This window comes from Botryllus schlosseri, chromosome 13 (assembly GCF_051294905.1).
Source record: "Botryllus schlosseri isolate E-star chromosome 13, Bs_hap1, whole genome shotgun sequence".
Classification (NCBI taxonomy): domain Eukaryota; kingdom Metazoa; phylum Chordata; class Ascidiacea; order Stolidobranchia; family Styelidae; genus Botryllus; species Botryllus schlosseri.
Genome location: NC_137248.1, coordinates 4854300 through 4875470, shown reverse-complemented (window position 1 = coordinate 4875470; position 21171 = coordinate 4854300). Strand labels below are relative to the sequence as shown.

The following is a 21171-nucleotide window of genomic DNA, read 5'->3' as shown; positions in this document are numbered from 1 at the left end:
CTTCGTACCCAGTACCCAGTTATCTAATCGAATCCATTGTAATGAAATAGACAATCTAATAATTATCACTGTGCCCAACATGTCTGAATCGTCCAAGACTTTCAAGGATGTAATAGAAGAATATTCTGTGCCATGTTTATGCGAAACTAATGAAATTTTTTCGGGGATGGACTTATCCAAGTTTTCCCCAAACGGTTTGAAGAGTCTACTCAAAGATAAGGATCTAAAGTGGAGAGTTGGAGAGCGGACGACAAATGGTAATTTCTTCCTTTTTTCTATTGGTGACTTTTTTAAATTGGCCTATAAGATAATTGTGGAGAAGCATATTGTTGCTGTATTTGTGTATGCCAATATACCATCATGGTTGGCATATGAATTTGAAATTCAGATCTGCAATGGGAGTCATCATGCCCAACTCGCATAGCGACTGTCTCTCAAATATTGGAATGGAATGGTATTACAAATTGTGAAGACCCTACTCCAGTCCAAAAAGAATCTCAATCTATACTTGCCGCCTGTTGTCAGAGACATTACTGGTGTTATGCAGACTACATGTATATGAAAGATGTTTTCCGATGTCGGGAAGACTACGTCAATGCGAGCTTGCCGTGGAAGGAATTGGGATTTACCGACAAAGCTGGTGTTGACGGCACTATGTGGGTCGGAACCGCAGGGGCTCATACGCTGTGTCATTTTGACACGTATGGATACAATATTGTAGTTCAAGTAAGGGGCAGCAATTGCATGAAATGTTGACTTTTTGTGGTGAAATAATTTACTGTCAATTGGTGTGTGATCACTGATCCAGTGACGCGTGCAGGGCTGTAACCAAGTCACAAGGTTCCAAGTTTTGACTTGAGTCATGTCGAGTTATTTTCACTTCACCGAGTCCAAGTCAGGGAACAATGGAGTGAGTCGGGTCATAGTGTTGAGACTCGCGTCCAAGTCATAAAATTCAATGTTCATTATTGAGTTCAAGACGGGTTCAACTCATTTCTGTGAATCTCTTTCGTGACATCGAGTGCGTCGCATTCATAATATACTCATTTTTATCACTCATATCATGTTTATATTAACAGATAAAATAGGGTTTCTGCGCCTTCTTTTCTAGTATTGGTCCTGATTCACGAAACGTGAATAAAGTATTATAGAATGTCTCGAGTCAATGCACAAATTAACTCAAGCCGAATCGAGTCAACGAAAAATCGCGAGCTGAGTCATTACAACCCCTGGGTGTGTGTCTGAATATGGTGAATAACTAGCGTACTTTTTTGTTTGCCGTACCGCATATCTCCAATCACATCTGATATATTTGTTATTAACTACCTCTCTGTGTGCATCAGAGTTGGATCACTTGTAATTTTAATAATTGAGCGGAATGTAATCAATTACATTTTTCATGTAATTGTAATTTGATAAAAATTTTGCCTAATATTTAAATTACAGTACATTGTTATTTGAGACCTGACAAGCACAACATAAAATAATTGGCGCTTATTCGTTTTACGATCAACAATCAACCAGTGCTCACTGTGACACCAATAACTGTTGCCCATGAACATGTCAAAATTTATAAACGGTAAAATATATTGTTTTTGGCGATGGGGGATTGGTGTTGTGGGTGCGGGATATTAGGGTTACGGGTTATCCTGATCTTAGAATACCCTAACCACTAACCCCAACTGTATCCCGTTGTTAGTCGTTACCAGTCGGTCAAACTTTTCATTGTTAGCAGTCACTTGAATAAATTCTCTGTTGGTATTTTTCAGTACTCATGATTAGGAATAGCCTAGTTCGAGGTTGTTTTTTTTCAACTAGAGAATATTCTACGTATCACGAATGAAAAATCAACAGCTTGTGATTATTACTAAAAGAGTACCTCTCTACTGAAGTTGAACTTATGATTAATCAATTACATGTTTAATGGTAATTGTAATTTGATATTTTTAGCATGGAGTAATTGTAATGCAATTGAAACATACAAGTAATTGTAATTGTAGTTGAACTAAATTAATGTACTTGATCCAACTCTGGTGTTTATGTGTGTGTGAGTGCGTGCGCACCGATGGTCAGTTACAAAGTACTTTTATTTTTTGGAGTACTCAAGTAGCCTTTGCCTACCTGCTCCCATTTATATTCGAAAAGTTTTTTAGGCAAAAATTATTTTTTACAATTTTGATTCTAAAAAGTATGAGATATTTTTGGAATAAGTTAGCATCACTTTTGTTTACAAAGATATTATCTAATTCTTGTGTCTTCAGCCATTTTGCATTAGTCGTGAAGATGCCTCTTGAAATTTTGAAAGCACCCGCGTCAGGCGTCAGATTAACTGCCTATAGTATGCGACCCCTCTACCAAATCTAATTTTTGAAGCTACGTTTCTACTTCCAATTGATATAGTTTTGACATGCCTTTGAAATTTCTTGTTTCTATTTTTACTTTAGCGACGCTAACTATTTTGGCTGCCTCTGTGTGTCTGTCATTGAATACTGTCTTGATTGGGACTAATGATCAATACTTCCTGCAGATTTCAGGTTCTAAACGTTGGATATTGTTTCCTCCATCCGAGACAGACTCCTTGTATCCAACAAGAATACCATACGAAGAATCAAGTGTTTTTAGTGAAGTGAATATCAGAAATCCAAATCTTACACAGCATCCAAAGTATGTATCCTGCGTCTTGAGTTGACTATGGTGATTGATACGAGCCTATTTAATTTCTCAGATTTCGCAGTGCATCCGCTTGCACCGTGGTACTGCGCGCCGGTGATATTTTGTATGTCCCACGCCACTGGTGGCACTATGTTGAAAACTTGGAGCTTAGTGTCAGCATCAATCTGTGGTGTGATACGGTGAGAAAATTACGAACTGCAGTGTTGGAATTTCATCTCCTGAACTTTTTATGATATGTCCGCCGTATGCTCCGAAACTCATATCTGTTTGCAAAAAGGGTTCAGATTAGGGTTGCCATATTTTGGAATCGCGAAAAGAGGACACTTTTTCAAAATTTTCAAACCCAGAATTCCGGAGGAAAATCTTGACAAAATGGTAAATTTTTCTCACTTCGTGGTCGGTTGACTAAAAAAAAAAGGTCATCTTTCCGGCTCAGCTCCCGAAATACCCGCCGGAGCTTTACTTGGGTGCTGATATACGGTATCTCACTCCAATTTCACAGTTAATTTCACCAAAAATCTGAAAAAAGAGGACAAAATCTCAAAAAGGAGGACATTTGGGCGTCCTCGGAGGACATTTTCAAAAACGTGAAAAACGAGGATAAATCCTCCTAATGGAGGACGTATGGTAACCCTAGTTCAGATATGGTCACGAGCTGATATCTACAACAAATGATCGGGACATGATATCTGCGCACTGTATATACCAGACATGTTACAGACAGTTGCCCGACATTTGAGCAGGCGACGCAGAAAATATCAGTTGAGCTTGTGATGCTTTGGCATGTGGCTTCATAACCCCTAATCCCAACCAGACATGGGGTGATTACTTCATGAATGTAATCGATTGCGATTACTTCTGAATCACGCGATTACGATTACAGCAAAATCAGGAAGTAGTCGATTACAACTACATTTGAAAAGTAATCACGATTACTCGCGATTACATTTATTTTGCTTCTTAGAACTACTCTTACAAGATATATTGGAAGGACATATTGGCTTGCTATACGCACCGAAATCGCGAATGGTCACTGGCCATGTTCAGCTTATGCTATAGTCCTTGCACAAATCAAAAGTAATCGTTCTTTCACAAAGCAGTCGATTAGATATGGGAAGTAGTCGATTACGATTACTTCGGAATTTTTTCGAATGTAATCTATTACGATTACTTGAAAATGCTGTAATCGATTACGATTACTAATCGCGATTACCCCATGTCTGATCCCAACCTCACTGCTGAAATTAACCCTTACATATATCATAACTCTAACTCAACCCTCATTCGAAACCTTACTAAACATTTCACCCACATGCACAAGTGTCACATGCCCAATTGTTTCTTGCTGATGTGTCGAATGCTATTATGCTCGTATGTCCGCGAAGTGTTGCAGACGTGATACGCGCCCCAGATAGCCGAGCGTAATGGTGATGCGTCTGGCTTCTTGATCTGTAGGTGTCTTCGGCCGGGTTAGACCAAAGACTCGAAAACTGGCATCCGTTGCTGTTTCGCAAGGTGCTCAGCATCCACAGATAGCATGGAGGAGAAAAATGGTGGTGCAGACTAGACGACCTTGCGGTCGTATCGCATCTCCATCATCAAAGCATCTCAACTAGGGTTGGATTTTAACCAAATGGTTGTTAAAAACACTTTGTTCAGAACGTGTTTTAAACAAAGGCCTTTTCAAAAAAAGAATTGTTTTTCAAGTTGTAAAATTATGCCATAATTGTGTAAATACTTTCCAAAAAACATGTATGAGCCTGTGGACAATTACCATCCGATATAGCCCACGTATATCGATATGGGATGGTTGGAACCCTCAAAATAGTCGGTTCAACAGTTACAGTTACAACAGTTACAGTACAGATATTTCCTCAAAGAAGCTATATACCTTATATTGTCAATGTCAAACCGCTATGACATCACAATTGAATATTCGGGATGTCCTGGCTTTAAAAAAACACACATAAAAAACATGTTTTAAACAAGTGTTTTGTTTTAAACGTATTTGTTTTAAATCGATTTTTGTTTTAAATGCAACCCTACCTTAGACACGTTACAAATGATGCGCGTCCCGATAAGACATTTTATGTGATTGCCAATTGCGATTTTAGTGATATCTTAGTATATCCATCAAAATATATCTGCAATATCTTAGTACATCTTCGAAAGTGATATCTGCGATAATTCGTCCGGCGAGAGGCGATGGATGTACTGCTAGCGAGAGGCGATGGATGTACTGCTATCCTTCTTGCTATCCTACCAATAACAACACTGTATCGTCGCATTGACCAATCGCGACAAATTTGCACGATTTCATCAGGAACTCGACGCGGAAGAGCGCCTCCGCGAATCCGTCACTCGCTTGGTGATAGGATCGATGGTTCCTTCAATCACGAATTGGAACAAGTCTTGGGTCACTCCGTCCGAAGATATCGATTCCGTGGCCTGCGTCGAGAAATCTTTGGAATACTTGAACAATAGCTTGCGAAGTCTTTCCACAGTCACAGAGAACTCACCATCACCATGCACAAACGAGCAGCAAATATTCCATCGTAACGGTCTTCCTATCTCAATTAATCCGCAGTGCCTTCGCCCTTTCGTAGAAGCGGAGGCTTGCGATACAATGCCGGCCGAGAAAAAGCGAAAGCGCTCCGAGCAAGGATCCGTCACGAGGAGAGATTTTTTGAAATGCCTCACCCATCCGAAAGTCATCACGTTAATCGCGAATGAGATACGAGATGTGGTAGCCTCGATGAATGACACGGAATGTGAGTCAGAAATGTAGATGGTAGAATTTTCCAGAGGCGGCCTGTAACGTAGTGCTTCTTTTTCCAAGAACTCGAGTAGGTACTTATATTACTTGCTGAAGTGATCATGTTTTTTGACACTTCCAAATTATGCTATGTTTAACATTTCAACAACTACTTATGAATGAGCCGATTTTTTTTGACATGTCAAAATTGTTTACAAAGTCAAAAATTTTTTGACGTCTGCATTTCGTTTGTATCGTAGATTTTTCACTGTCGGTGAACTTATCATTTGATATTTTACAGCTTGTCGCCTACTTTATAGGCCTACCGTTGTAAACGGTCGATGGTCTGTTCATTGTGAATCATAAACGGGCAAATAAAACAAACAGGTAGACATGTTATGGTGAACTACCGCAATATCCTATTGAAGAAAAACTTCTTGGGCATTGCATCATTCTTATATTAAGATGCGCATGATGAAAAATTGTGATGTAGACAACATTGTCAGAATGAGGGCGCACGGTGTGTCACCAGCAGTGTACGCACAACTTCAGTGTTGTCAGCCAACAACTCCTGCTGCTGATGAACGTTTTTTTCTCCATTCTTGGCAAGCTTCTTTGTAAGACATACACTTTCTACCCAAGAATGTAGGAGAGTATATTTCGTTGTACTACAACAAATTCTAATTATTTCTACCATGATACGTATTGTAACTACTGGAATTCTTCATTGGGCCAGATTTTGCTAAAATACTACTTTTTTCATGTAAAAAGTTGTCTGTTTCTAAGCCGAAAACGTTTTTTCAGGCCAAATTACTTCGTTAGGACAGCCAGTTCCAACCAGAAATGAAGATAAGTGGTACAATTTCAACATTACGTGGAAAAACACCCAATTTACATACGCTAGGTCAAAATTCAGTTGTTTAGGTCAAAAAAGTCAAAATCCTGAATTTTTAGGTCAAAAATTTCCTTTTTTAGGTAAAAAAAATCGCCCTACTTCTGAAACATGGAAAGTAGAAAGTATTTTGGGGATATCCTTGCGTCCCTTCTAGGAGATTAATTGCCATAATGACTAGGCTAAAGAGTCCCTGAATATACATTTTCAAAATTTGTAATTAATTCTGGTGTCATTTTGCGATATTCTAAAAGATGCGCCCTGCACTTTTGAAAGTGACCAAATCCCAGCAACTGCTGAAAGTAGCCTATGCGCCTTATCGACGTAATCTATGTATTGAAACTAATTACTTGACACGTCTTTGAAATCTCTACTTCTACTTGTAATGGAGTATAAATTTGCGGCATTACTTCTACTTGAGTAGAAACGCTGACTACTTTACCCATCTCTGGTCATTATTAGCTGGTACAAATACAAGTTGTGATATTCAAGACGTGTCAATGTTGCTTAGAGTGGAAGACGGCATGCGTAATAAGTGGGGCGATTTTTTGTGGCATGTCAAAATAAGTGAAAATTTTGTCAAAATTGTTCGGTTGGGTCAAAAAATGTCAAAATTGTTTACAAGGTCCGCAATATCGTAACTGAAGCAAGACTGCGTGGGCATTGGTACTTATATCAAGAAGCGCATGATGAAAAATTGTGATGTAAATAACATTGTCAGAATGGAGCAACGCGGTGTGTCGGCAGCAGTGTACCTGCAACTTCAGTGTTGCCAGCCAACAACTGCTGCTGTTGAACGTTCTTTCTCCATTCTTGGCGAGCTACTTAGTAAGGACAGACACTTTCTACCCGAGAATGTGGGAAAGTATCTTTTGTTGTACTACAACAAATTTTGATGATTTCCATCATAATGCGTGATGTAACTACTGGAATTCTTAGGTCCAGATTTCGTTAAAATAAAGTTTGTTGATGTAAAAATTTGTCATTTTTAAGTCATAAAAGTTTTTCAGGCACAATTACTTCGTAAGCACAGACATTTCTAACCAGAAATGAAGATAAGTAGTACAATTCTAACATGCGCGAAAACACCTAATTTGAATACTTGAGGTCAAAATTTCGATTTTTTAGGTTAAAATCTTCCGTTTTTCAAGTAAAAGAAATCGCCCTAGTATACTCGCTGTATATCCCAACCTTGTATTTTCAGAACGCCTGTTGAATGACTGTCTGCCAAGCAATCAGCAACGAAGGAATCGCCTGGAACTTGAGTTGAATTATATTGGGAATTCTCCAGCTCCCGACAACACGCATGCACGCATTTATATCTTTGACTATTCGTATTTGCGATCGCCCTACATTTTTGCTCTTACTATCGCTCTTTGAAATCATGCTAATAAACGATTTTCTGAACAAGCCATTTGTGGTACAGAACTTCAGAATAACGCGAAACAATAACTTCATATTGTTAATTTATTCGCCAAATGCTTTTCGACTGACCCTCATTAGTAGCGAACGTCAGTGATAGGTTGGATCAAATTCGAAATGTAAGAACTATTTTGTGTCTATGACGTAATAATAACAAAAACAGAAAACTAGTAGACGGGCAAGATACGGTAGTAACGATACAAAACAAACGCGAGTACATATTTTCGGTAATAAATAACCGAGAACACGGCACACAACATTAATGAAATATTCCAAGGGTGTAGATAGAGGCGTTCCTTCTGGCGACAGAGAATCGGCTTTCGCAGCTTTATGATCGTAGATTCCAGGACCTACAAATGAAAAAGAGAACGGTCACGAGCAACTATAGAAAATTGACTGTCATTGTAATGATCAGCACATTCTGGATGGGATTAGAGAGGCTGTCCACAGTGTCCAATAGCCGAATTTCAAGCAGTAACTTGATCATAATCACGCAATGTGTCAACAGACTGCGATGATGGAGTAGGAGAAACATTAGGCCTACTTATTCTAATTTTCCGTGGGATATGCTGGCGAATGTTTTGCTGCAAGCGCTGAGACGTGCGACCTACATACCGACTGTCACATCGGCACGTGTATTCATATATAATGTTGCTTCGATTTGTCGCAGGTAGCACATCCTTTTGCGTTGCAGGCATCAGACGAATTCGTCATGAAGATTATCTGCGGTTCTACCACACGGCAAATTAGAATAAGTAGGCCTAATGTTTCTCCTACTCCATCATCGCAGTCTGTTGACACACTGCTCGATTATGATCAAGTTACTGTTTGAAATTCGGCTATTGGACAGCCTCTCTAATCAGTGGTGGCTTTTCGGGTGGGCGAGGTGGGCAGTCGCCCGGGGCCCCCCTTGTCGAAGGCCCCCCCTCTCTGGTTTTAGCGCTTTTTTCAAGGGTTGTAGCGAATAGACATGGAAATCCTTGTACCAATCAAGAAGATGAGTCCGTTCAGATGAGTCAATCTTCAAAACTCCGAATTTGGTAATAAAGTTCCATATCACGACAATAATGAAGTCTCTGCATGCCTGTTAAGTTGGTAGGCCCCCCGAAGTTGGTAGGCCCCCCGAAACTGCGAATACATACTTATAGCCCCCCTCTCCCCGGAAGTCTCGCCCAGGGCCCCCCAATCGTAGGGCCACCACTGTCTCTAATCCCATCCAGAATGTGCTGACCATTACAATGACAATCAATTTTCTATAGTTGCTCGTGGCCGTTCTCTTGAAGGTCCTGGAATCTACGATCATAAAGCTGCGAAAGCCGATTCTCTGTCGCCAGAAGGAACGCCTCTACACCCTTGGCATATTTCATTAATGTTGTGTGCTGTATTCTCGGTTATTTATAACCGTATATGTACTCGCGTTTGTTTTGTATCGTTACTACCGTATCTCGCCCGTCTACTAATTGTTTGTTTTGTTAATATTACGTCATAGACACAAAATAGTTCTTACATTTCGAATTTGATCCACCCTACCACTGACGTTCGCTGCTGATGAGGGTCAGTCGAAAAGCTTTTAGCGAATAAATTAACAGTATGCAGTTATTGTTTTGCCTTAAACGATTTTTTTGCACACTACGTGACCAAAGATACGACGGATTACGGCTAACGCACGCTGCATAAACATTAAGCAAGGCAAGGCTTCCGCACTGATATAGTAGCTCTGCTAGGTGGTAATTGACACGGCCGCAGACGATTGCGCAGTGCACAATGCACATCAGGCTCTTCCTCGAGAGCCCTAAAAGAGTGTACGTGTACGTAGAATCCTCGTTCTGAAAAGACCTCTTATCAAACGAGTGGTACTTGTCCCCTTCGAAATCATGCATCCTTACAGTTACGTCTGCAGTTGAAAAAAACGGTGTTTCAAAACTCTTTGGTAAAAACTTGTTTTAAACAGTGCTTTAAACAAATGAATATAAAAAAATCGAACGTCTGATTATGCCACAATTGTTTAAACACGTCCGAAAAACCATGTCGTATGAGCCTACGGACGATTGCACCCAAAATAGTCGACGTGTAAGATGTGGCATTGCCGGAACCCTCGAAATCGTCGTCGGTTCAACAGTTTTTGCTCGTAGATATAGATCATTGGTACGGAATGGGTGTTGTGATGATAATGACCGACGACTGTAAAAATGCTGCATGCCGATGTAGTCCTGGTTAAAGATATTTTTGGTCTGTTTATCACAGTGATCGGAAGCACTTTTCGTCGAAGAAGCCATGTTTACCCTACATTTTCAATTGTCAATGCCAATCCAGCGTGACGTAACTATTAAATATTGGTGACGTCTTAGCTAAAAAATATAAAACATGTTTTAAACAAGTGCCTTGTTTTAAACATGTTTGTTTTAAGTTGATTTTTGATTTAAATGCAATGCAACCCTATTTACAGTGTCATAGTGATTCCGTTCGCGTAGGAGAGGAAAGCTGGATTATGTCCTATCGCGACCCCTAACAATTCAGCCTATGCAGTGAACCATGCGGTCTTTTAAGAACGCGTTCAGAACGCGTTAGTTTCGATGCGACAGATTCGTTGCTTTGAAATATCTGGTCTTCTGCTAAAGTCCCCCGAAATTCAGTGGATCCCACACACGTCTCGCGTTTATATCCATGCGCTTTGAAGTATACAGTATTCCAAACCATTCCCTACTCAAATGCCGGCATCGTGTCATGACAACGGGGGAATATGTATGATCACCGATCACTGATCAGTGATATCTTGAACTTGAGAACTGAACTGTCGTTGGATCTGATTTTAAAGGTTGTACTAAAGACATTCATTCGGTGGCGGAGATGCTAAGCAATCAAATAGAATCAGCAGACTCATCGCCACCTTCTTCCTATTCCCACAATATGGAAGTGTCCAGCCCCTAGCGTCGAAGCCGCTGAACTTATTGATCGACAACCCAGCCTTAACCCACAACGAATTTAGTTAATGAGCAATATACCACATATGCTGTGCAAAGTAACAATTTACTGAAGATGGACTTCTGTTGTCATTCTGCCCGATCGGAGTGTATAAACTTTGTATACTGCATCAAGTACAAAACGAAAGGGACTGATCATTTCAGGCAGGAAAAACGTCTCTGGAATTCTGAAGCTTCAAACACACGCAACCGTTGTGAACAGCTCAGCATTGCCTTTCGTTCCACACCGCTGCACGCAACGGTGGAGATTAGTACAATTAATACTAACGCATAACCTTGTGATGATAAGCAGAGATTTGCGAATTTGTAAATACTCGGTAGATTCTCGCATGAGAAATGTTCAAACAATGAAGAACTTATTCATTTGTGACTGTGTTCCAATTTTTTACTACATGACGGCTTGCTCGTAAATGTTGTTAGCGTGGTCGCTGGTCAATACTGGTCATGGCCGCAGAAATTTTCGGGTTTCGTAACCCTGATCTTAGTAAACCGGCCATTGTTACATTTGTTGTTCATATCACTCAGTAACAATGAATCCCAGCGGTTTGGTCGAGAGAGGCGATAGGTCATCGAGAGTGGTCGTACATTGGCGAATCTGCTGTGTTTGCGTTCCCAATATGTCAGAGAGGAGAACCGTGAAATATACACAAGTCAAGTCGTCGCGCTGCCCAGTTCTGGAACCACCCACTGTACCATAGTATAGTTATAGTGATTACTGATTACACCATAGGTGCAGCCAGAATGCTTGAAAATTTGGAAGGGCGGAAATGTTTCACAATGAATCGACGCCGCAGTTGTAACGGAGTGAGCACAGATGGCGTCATAACACCCGTGTTAAAATTAGTGGGGGCAGATGCGCCATTCGCCTCCCCTGGCTACGCCGGTGTCAGCTTGCATCTTTGAGTGTCATTTCGCGCGTAGCTATTTGAACACCCCGATCTCGATCAGAAGGAAGTCTTTTTGTTTTTTCGTCTCATGGCTCCCTCATCCTCGAGATGAATTTTGACCACTACCGATCCGTCATTTCGTCGTTTGAAGGACGCATCTAAACCATACCACATACATACCCTTGCTATTTCTTGTGTAAAATGCAACACCCACCTCTTATGTCGCTTCCTTTCGTGTTATCTGCCGTCGCGCGTTTCGCGAGTCTTTGCAGAGTGCCGCGAAGAGGTTCCAATTCCGATTCGTCGATATTATCGTCCGAACGCGACTTCTTAGACTGTATGAAAGCGAACATGTTAAATTTAACCCATTCGGCAATCGAGTAACGAGTTATTGTGTTAACATTGAGCACACCGGTTATTTCAATTAAACATGAGTAGATATCGCACCATCGTTGGGCCGCGAGTATAACTAGTAATTCTAATTTATCATATTATTCTGAATTTAACGTATGGCGTGATCACTACTATGTATGCCGCTTTATTCACGTCACGTAAATGTTGCCGGTTAGCAGGCCGTAAGTCCAATTTTCGACTTGGTCATCGTCAAGTCACCTGTAATTAGGACTATGCCTCAGAATAGAACAGTGACGTCATGTCATTGTTAGAATTTTTATCCCGTAATCCCTTCCTAATTCTGATCCTCGCTGCGACACCCAACTCACAACCCTCTAAGGACAACGACATAATTCGTATGTGCATGTGCAGTATGCACTTTACTTTGGCTTAGCGTTAGCGATGAGATGAACAGTTCTGGTTATTGCTTCAGTCGCTTTGCCCTGTCGTGATTGTGAGTCACGACATCATGGACTTACTGCCTAGTAGCATACGTGTCACTATTATTTCCGTATACGGATCAGTCACACCATTATGCTATAGAAATCGGAGATCTGTGATGGGTGATTGTAGCTCAATCTACTAAGACAGTGGTTCTCAACTTTTATTGTATGTTTCTCATTCCTTCTTCATTACAACAAGCATGGTGTATTCAGACGAAACTAAAGGAGCCATTTTGATTTGCTAACGATTTACGACGTCACAGAAACTTCAGGCTGCACTTAGTTACTATTTTATAAGATTTGTTTGACAATAAACTCTGATCACTACCGCATTGTCGATGTAATCAACCATCGCTTCGAACAGGCCAAGCACGATCGCCACTAACGAATACAGAGCGTAGAGGCGTATACAATACAGGGATTCCAAAAGCATTTCCACGCAGATCGTGTACCACGCCACGCGTGAGAATAGCCATGCCTCAATAGTTCTACTGACAGACCACCGCAGTTAAATTATAGTTCCAACAAACCGGAATCATAACCTCATCGGCGGCGAAATTTATTAACTGATATACTGATATATATATAATTTGATCCAGTTTACCACTCGATTCTCAAATTCGTCGCCGGTAACATAACGTTGCGCTCCAAGCCTACATTTCAACGGCAGTGCCGGCACGCTACCTAAGAGTTGCAATGTGGGTGGCTACTGGCTATGCTTGTAATTCGAACTTCTAAAAGTGAACATCACTTCCAAAGGAGTTCATCTCGAGCTGGTGATTGTGATAAACTGTATTCAGCCTTCACGGCAAGCGATATGTCAGGTAAAACGAATTCGCGGGAATATTGGTTGCGGGCCTGACAGCAATTTTGGTTCGTCCTATGTACTGTACAGACTTCACAACTTGCCTGATTTTAATAATTGATCGTTTCCTAGAGTAAAATTATTTTACGCATAATTTCGAAAATTTGAAGAAATCTCTCGCGGCACCCTTGTGAGACATAACGACACACCGGTTGAGAACCACTGTACTAAGATATGGAAGTAACTGAAAGTACCTTTAATACGATTATCCTGTAGATTTGCAATATTACCACAAGGACATTCTTCCCGGTGAAGAAAATCATCATTTGATGGTGTATGTCGTATTGGATTAGTATGTAGAGCCGAGTAGCCAGAAATGGAGCATCCTGTAAACAACGTAAAAGCATGATTTTGGTGAATCGAAGATGATAAATTCTCTCCTTGTATTGTAAGGAACACAATCTTAACTTCACAGTGACCAACGGAGTTGGCAATAACATGCAGTTATATGCATCATTCTATATATTTCAGTTGCTGATACTGACGGACGAAACGTTCGTCATTTTTACTAAAATAAAAATATGAGTATAATACCTCGCCCAGACATTGCTTCACTTGCTACCATCGTTTAATTTTTCTTCTATTTTTCTTTTTTAACTAAACATTTTTTACAGCCAGACTGTTCAGAGGTTCAGAGTCAAGCGTACCTGTTTGATGCTGGTGTGATCAGACTAGATGACCTTCTAGGTCTTATCGATCATTCCTATCTAATACCGAATACTGTGCATGCATATTTTCTGTGCCACCATCACTGCCGTGTGTTATGTATTTTAGTTGGATGAAAACTAAGACTCTCTCTCTCTCTCTCTCTCAGGCGCGGTAACGTTTCCTTGAAGTCACTATAAATCAGACAGAGCAACTAAAGCGCCATATATTATATACAATACCAGTTTCACTTTTTCAGACTTCAAATATATTGTGCTTCATCGCGGAAAGACAATTCATTGTTTTTAAAACAACAAGCCTATATATAGCTTAGCTTGACTCTGGTAATATAAAATTGATTTACATAGCCTCTCGCTGACGGTCTTGGTCTACATCGTAATCATAATAATCAGCGGTTCCATTATTTGTATCCGCTCTTTGGGTTGCGGAATAGGTATAGGCCCCGGTACAATGCTATACACCAGACACTTTGCGATGCAATGACGTGCAATGTGACTATGTAATCTTATTGAAATAATCGAATGCAACATGTCAGCATCATATAGTCAGCTGTTGACTGTTCAATGTTCATTTAGCTGAAAGTATATTAAGTGGAATACTGTAAGTCGTGAAGTCGCACCGATCGGCACAAAGCAATAAATGTTAGACAGCTACGATGTATCTGGCGTCGTTGTGCAGTTATCGGCATATAAGCTACATTCGCTCATGCTAACGTAAATACTATGAAGTTTCTGCTTATGCCCGAAGGAAGAAATTTATGAACGAATCCCACTTGAAGAATCATTTCAATCCTTTGGCACGGGAAGTATTTTCCTCGCGCATTACCGAACGGGTAAAATCAGCCGAATCATGCTTTGAAGCATTCTTGTCGTTCTCCGCGTACCGACGTGTTAGAAAAATGTCAAATATTCCAGCGATTTCCGCGATAGCTTATTCCCCAGATGTACGAAAAATGTCGTAATATCAAAAACAGTGGTCTTGGCCATCATTAGTTGCAGGTAATTAGAACCGATCAGTGGTCGGATTGAGGCTGTGGTTTTGGTCTTTCGTGTGCAGTGGTTGTACACATGGGAGATTAGGTCCGAAAAGCGAACCCTCGTCCTTCTGACATGCCTTCTACCTCCAATAATTATAAGCTCATCTGTATTAAACCAATTGGTCTCACACAGTTGCGTTTCGATCGACAATACGATGACACCTTCCAAGGTAAGGCCTTGTATTTCTGAACTGGTATCTGAAAGGAAACAGCTGAAGTCACACTGAATTGCAATTGATATTGATATTCCTACTACTTTTGTTTTGTGTGAGATCATATTTTAAAGGTTTTATTCTATTTTAAAACTATGTTAACGCGCAGTCCATTTTGTGTACCAGTAATTTATGGTCATGTATTAGATTTCTCTTGTGGTAGATTTTTGTTTTTATAACTCAACAACATTTGGGGTTCCGCGAAGGCTTGCAGATTCGCGTCCGTGAGTGTTCCGCGGGTTAATAAAGGTTTAGAATCACTGATTTAAATATTTTCCGTAATCGACGGCACATCCTATATATTGCCTGGTTTAAATCAACAACACCAAGCTGCCATGGTACATTTTCAGGGCTGTTATGTTACCTGCAAAAACAGCGTTGACAAGATGCCCCAGACATCGGCGTCAGCGAACATCGACTTCCCGCAGCAGCCTTTCTTATTGGTCGTGACCGCTTGATCCTCGAAGCCCAGTCTTGTTTTCCTCGACTTGGACGCGGTGAGGACCAGCGTAAACTGTACGATACGGAATTACTGAGAGTTGAATCATACAAACGCGACCAAGCGTTCGTTTACCTGCAACAGACTCCATGACCACACGGCGTAAATGACGGAGTGTAAAATCACATCACAACTTGTCTGATCTAACTCATCGCCGTCGATGGTTTCTGAAACAGATCCGAAGGGTTTACGCTTCGTTTGATTTAGTTTCAGAACATCATCGCATCAGCTACAGGTAATTTCGACTTGCCGGGCGAATATGTAGCGCGCGAAACATTATTAACGCGTAATATACCTGTTACGAATTCCAAGATGTCAGCTCCCACTCCAATGAACACCAATAGAAGCTGAGACAGCTGGTCTCGCGTGATATCGCCTTTCGGCAACAGCCACCTCCCGATGACCAGCACGAACAACAAAACTTGGTGAAGGAGAAGAATCCAGGTATTCAGATCGATTCCGCTGTCCTGTTGCAGAAGTTGTCGGTATGATTACAATAATTGGAGATCACCATATTCACATACTTTATAGCAGCGGTTCCCAGGGATATATAGTTCTATAGGCCTATATCCCTGGCGGTTCCCAGCCCTATGACCCAAAATCTCATCACGAAAAATGTATGCAACTCAAAACCAAACGTGCCAGTCGAGTCGTTCGTGTTAAAACCACCATAACTTGATCTTGACGGATCTGCTGTTTCGAAAGAATTGCGACTTTGCTGTTTGCAGGCCTCCCATGTGGGGCTCTTAAACATGGCTCCGTGTACCCCATTGGTGGTACGATGGCCGAATCAGGGGATGCATGCAAGATGCATCGTGGAAGTAGGTATTTGCGCTATCCAGATCACAGATTTATGTTGTAAACCAATATTTTCTGGAATATTTTCTGGACAGATTTATTGAATTCAAATTTTCTTCGCGATACGCGCACTTTCATGTCAATGGTCTTTTTAATATAGGTACCATCAGAATTTGTATTTAAAATGGACAGGGGTATAGGAGAAACTTTATTGAAAGCTCAAGGGATACGACCGCTAATATAACACCAGGTGTTGCTCAATTGTATTACCGAAATTTAACGAATTTTGTTTAAATAGCTTTAGCATGAAGGGTCTTAAGCCTCTTGTAAGGTAATGTCCTTTTAAACAGTTCGGTAGAACACCTGCAGCATTGTGACGCACACGCTAAGTCCATGGTAGACCACGAACTCGAAAAATACGTTCCTGTAGGTTTCTAGCTCAACTTGAAATTTGTTGTGTCATTTCTCTAATTAATGGACAAGCGTCCATCTTGTTGCATTTTGCAATCGAGATGCAAAATAGTAATATGTTTTACGCGGACCGGCATGAATGTTGACACGGCACGGGGCCGGTTGGTGACCACTGACCAGTGACCACTGATATATAGCACATCTACCAACATTAGGCTTTGGGAGTAAAACTAAACCTACTTTTCTGAACACGCATCTGCTTGAAAAACTACTACCAATAATAGTAATACGTAGTATACATTGTACATTGTACATTGTAGGCCACATCCTTCGCCTTACGTACAATGTCAGATATGATATTCTTCGTCTTCTCCAGTAACTCTTCGGTCCCTTGCTTGAGGTTTGTGAATCCGTCGTTAATTTTGTCGCCGATGCTGACGATATCAATTACATCGCCACCGCCTTCGTCGGGCGAAAGAGAATCACCCGTTTGTGATGCCGGAGACGTGGTGGAATCACGCGACATGTCCGCTTGATCCAAATTATTATTAGTTGGCTGGTTCTTTTCAGTCATTGCCGACGTTTTGGCAGACAATTCGTTGCGTAGCGTTGTCATCGACGAGAGCGTTGTGAATGGAGTAGGGGTTTCGTCAGTTTTAAAGTCAGTAACGGAGGCAGGAGTAGTTTTAAATGGGTTGTTTTCGGGACTAGTTGCTAGCTTAGACTGTTGGCTGGGCGAATACACCGTCGCAGTTGTAGAGGTTAGAAGCACGCGCCCTCGAAGAGATAGAGCGGTTTTATTTGAGAGACTTGGATCATCGCTGCGTTTGACCCGACTCGGGAATTGCGACATTTCTAGTATCGTCTGCGATTCGGATGAAAAGATATCCCGCCTGCTCCTGTTATTGGCAGAGACTCGATTCGAAGGTCCCAGCGTTTGAAGCAATGCGTAGGACTGCTGATAAGATAACAGCGATGTGTCGCATATCTCTGCGTTAGTGGCCTGGTCCATTGAATCTTTGAAGCGGGCGATTTCGAGCACCCACAGACAAGGCACCACGGTCATGAGGTAAAACAAAACGCTCGGGCAGAACCTGAAACATGATTCACCTTGGACTATTTGCATTGCTATGAAGCATTGAGACAAACAATAAACAATACCAAAGAAAGCCCCAAATATTTTTACTGGTTTAATATATGCACTAGTATAATTACAATTATATGAAATACATACTTTCATATTTTGAGGTTTAACTAAATGAGCCGGATTACGTTGGTGTATGCATTGAATATGGTCTCTGTGGGTTTTTTGCATTGGACAATGGACATAGTTGAGTCATTTTCAGTCTATTCTACCCCTATATGCCTACAACTGGATAACATTTGTATACTGTGTCCATATGTTTACCCTACAGATATCCATGAAATTGACTTCAAATTTATGAGTCAGATAATATTTATTTTCCTGACGTTAACGAATTTCGCATCGGCTACGCCTATTTGCCTTTAATCCACAAACGTATCCAAAATATTCAGGCGATAGGCCAATACCATGTACTATACGGGTAAATAGAGTGCTTAATTCGGATAAACAGAAGTGTTTGATGCGATCAAATGGTGGCCCTTAGCAGTGAGGTCATTCTGAAGACATAATTACCGGATGATACTATTTATATTCATTCATTAGTCAATCATAGGCCTACGCCCTACATATTCATTATTCACTTGTATACTTCTAGCGCCTTTATTGCTTCACTTACCATTTGTATTCTCTGCCTTTCCGAACGATCACAGTAAATATCATTTCCACAGCTAGAAACACCAGGCCAATAGACAAAAGGTAGAGATGCGTCTCCGTGTAATACACGCTGACCCTCCATAATGCTATGCCCGCATGCAGGGCAAAGAGAACTCTAGTCAATACCGCCGCAAAAATACGACCACAGTTGCGATCTTTTGCTATTGATCGTGGCGACTTCTTCGGTTTGAGAGGTGATTTCGTGAGCGGCTTCTTGCTAGGAGACCTTTCTTTCCCCATTGAAAGGGTGGGCCACGATGGATTAACCAATACTCCGCAAAACCTAAACGAATAATAAAACTTAACACTCAGACGGCTTGATAATGCAAGCGGGGCCTACGATATCGTATATCGTAGGCCCCGATGCAAGTAATAAGGTTATATATACTAAGAGACCATAAGTCAAGGACGTTTAGCTGATTCTGACTTAGCCCAACAACCGCCAAAGTTTAGCAATATCCTTCATTTCTTACTATTTATCTGCGCGGAATAGAGACGAAGAAATATCTATTTAACATATTAACTGGTCGCCCAATTAGTACTTCTGCCGTTCCAGGACTAACCTTTTCCAGCTTGCTATTACTGCCTCCACAATAATGTCAATGCTCGATTGGATATCAGACATAACACTGAAAATATTCAGCTGTTTCTCGCCTACGGGCTCGCTAATTCTTCAACAATTTGGTTCTGTCCACGGCATGCCTAGACGCTTACACGGTCAAATGACTCGCATCGAGAGAAATTTATCTTGGTAGTGTCTCGACAAAGAACACGCGAAATAGCGAGAGAATGAGGTCGTGCATAGTGGGGAATAACTAGTCGATAGACGCGAAAGCGCTACCGCCCCAGTACAACTTGACGAGAATTCATGCAACAGATTACTGATGGTTTTTATTCGATTTAATTAGCGAATTTAAAACATTATCAGACAAAACAGAAAATATTGTAGCCCACGTTACCGTATACGCAGATTTCAAAGACTACTCCAAGTCGTTTCGACACCCTCTCATCAAATCATTGTAACACAATCTGGTGGTGCATGTATTGATCAGAAAAAATTATTGTTAATAATAATCTTAACTGAACGCATACGAGAGCGTTGTATCTTCCGTGATTTACCGTAGGTATTGTTGATGTGCATTTTCACTTGTCAGTATATCCTCTAGCTCAGGGGTGGGCAAACCTTTTAGCTCGTGGGCCGCATTCAACATCTTTATCCATTCGCGGGCCACACTATTTAAAATTGGGATTGCAAACCAAAACGCAATATTGGTATTTGATTATATAGTGAGGATATGGAAATAACATATATGTTTGTCTAAAACCAACCAACCATTGATTTGATGATATATCGTACACGCGTCAAAAACATTGGCGAGATTTCATCTGGTTAACTGGTCAACCTCAATAACTAATTTTCAAAACTAGGGATGAAAGTCGGTTGTCCCGATTCTTAGAACAGGATGGAGATTTGAATCTGTGAGCAGTGATCTACTTCTAGAGTTGTTAATTCCACTTTTGGTTCAACTCCAGGACACACGATGCTGACAGCGTCGCAACCATGTTAGCTTCAGATATATGGTTCCACTAAAATATATAGATTTCTAGATTTCATAAATATACATACTTCTGCACATACAGAAAACGAATCTACCCGACACACGCGCGAATCGCTTTTCCAAGCACAACACTAAAAGTAATAAATTTGATGGAGTCGCCCATGTAAAATTACACCCGTGATCTGAAGGTCATTCCAGTTTTGACTTTCTGTCATATTAAGCAGTTGCAACCTTTTAAAATGCACGGGCCTTGAGGTCGGGCTATCACGCCAGCAATGAAATAAAAACATAGTGTAGTAAGAGAGTATAACATATAATTATCTTGGTTAAATAAACTAAGAAAAGGTTTAATCGAGTCCGTTAAGTAATCAGAATTTTAGTACTAATTTTATCAGTATTTTTGATTCGTTTGTTGGGTCTCTCGCGGGCCGCACAAAACGGTATTGCGGGCCACATGCGGCCCGCGGGCGGTAGTTTGCCCACCCCTGCTCTAGCTAGAAGTGCGTATATATGTTTCCATTGTGATAAAATAGTTGCATCTGTCACCAGGAAGTGATTGAGATGTCGTGACTAGACCAGGGGAAAAAAGCCACTCTCGTCGACGCTCACTCAAATTTTGACTTTTACTCCTTGCGACATCATTAAAATATGTTGAGTTTCGTTGCAAGGCTGCGTCATTACGATGTTGACAAAACTACTCGATCATCCATCACGGTCAGATTCTATATGCCCTGCTTGATAGGACCTCATCGGGATACGTATATAAATCGTCACAGTAGGTCTGCTACTTATAGGGTAGGCCTATGCCGACCCTACTAGGTTAAACCGATGCGAGTGAATATCGTGCATTGCAATATTCGCTCTGTCGTACTCACTTGATG

At 40.9% G+C, this 21171-nt stretch overlaps 2 protein-coding genes across 4 annotated transcripts; one reads left to right on the top strand and one right to left on the bottom strand.

Annotated features, from left to right (window-relative positions):
• On the top strand, positions 1–7741 carry LOC145454375 (HSPB1-associated protein 1-like). Of its 3 annotated transcripts, none has more exons than XM_080332374.1 (6): positions 1–257; positions 389–726; positions 2528–2664; positions 2726–2852; positions 4997–5444; positions 7525–7741. In XM_080332374.1, coding segments are annotated over exons 1-6 (1230 nt in total). In that variant the 5' UTR covers positions 1–79; the 3' UTR covers positions 7527–7741. The 3 variants fall into 3 exon arrangements, with proteins under 3 accessions (XP_080188500.1, XP_080188499.1, XP_080188498.1); XM_080332373.1 differs by having other exon boundaries at positions 4997–5464; XM_080332372.1 differs by lacking the exon at positions 7525–7741 and having other exon boundaries at positions 4997–5552.
• A 2001-nt stretch (positions 7742–9742) lies between these two features.
• LOC145454107 (uncharacterized) lies at positions 9743–19678 on the bottom strand. Its single transcript, XM_080332127.1, has 9 exons — positions 19295–19678; positions 18694–19014; positions 17277–18027; positions 16020–16191; positions 15800–15891; positions 15590–15739; positions 13506–13637; positions 11825–11945; positions 9743–11768 (listed from the first exon to the last, which is right to left on the bottom strand). Exons 1-9 carry the CDS (start codon positions 19354–19356, stop codon positions 11668–11670), a joined length of 1902 nt encoding a protein of 633 aa, XP_080188253.1. The 5' UTR covers positions 19357–19678; the 3' UTR covers positions 9743–11667.
• Positions 19679–21171: the final 1493 nt, after the last annotated feature.

Coding starts and splice junctions, on each gene's coding strand:
- LOC145454375 (XM_080332373.1), top strand. CDS start 80: ATGTCTGAATCGTCCAAGACTTTCAAGGATGTAATAGAAGAATATTCT. Junction 258..388: donor TGGAGAGCGGACGACAAATG/GTAATTTCTTCC, acceptor TTTGAAATTCAG/ATCTGCAATGGGAGTCATCA. Junction 2,853..4,996: donor TCAATCTGTGGTGTGATACG/GTGAGAAAATTA, acceptor CGATTTCATCAG/GAACTCGACGCGGAAGAGCG.
- LOC145454107 (XM_080332127.1), bottom strand. CDS start 19,356: ATGTCTGATATCCAATCGAGCATTGACATTATTGTGGAGGCAGTAATA. Junction 13,638..15,589: donor TGTCAACGCTGTTTTTGCAG/GTAACATAACAG, acceptor CGTTGTTTACAG/GATGCTCCATTTCTGGCTAC. Junction 11,769..11,824: donor GAAAGGAAGCGACATAAGAG/GTGGGTGTTGCA, acceptor GGTATGGTTTAG/ATGCGTCCTTCAAACGACGA.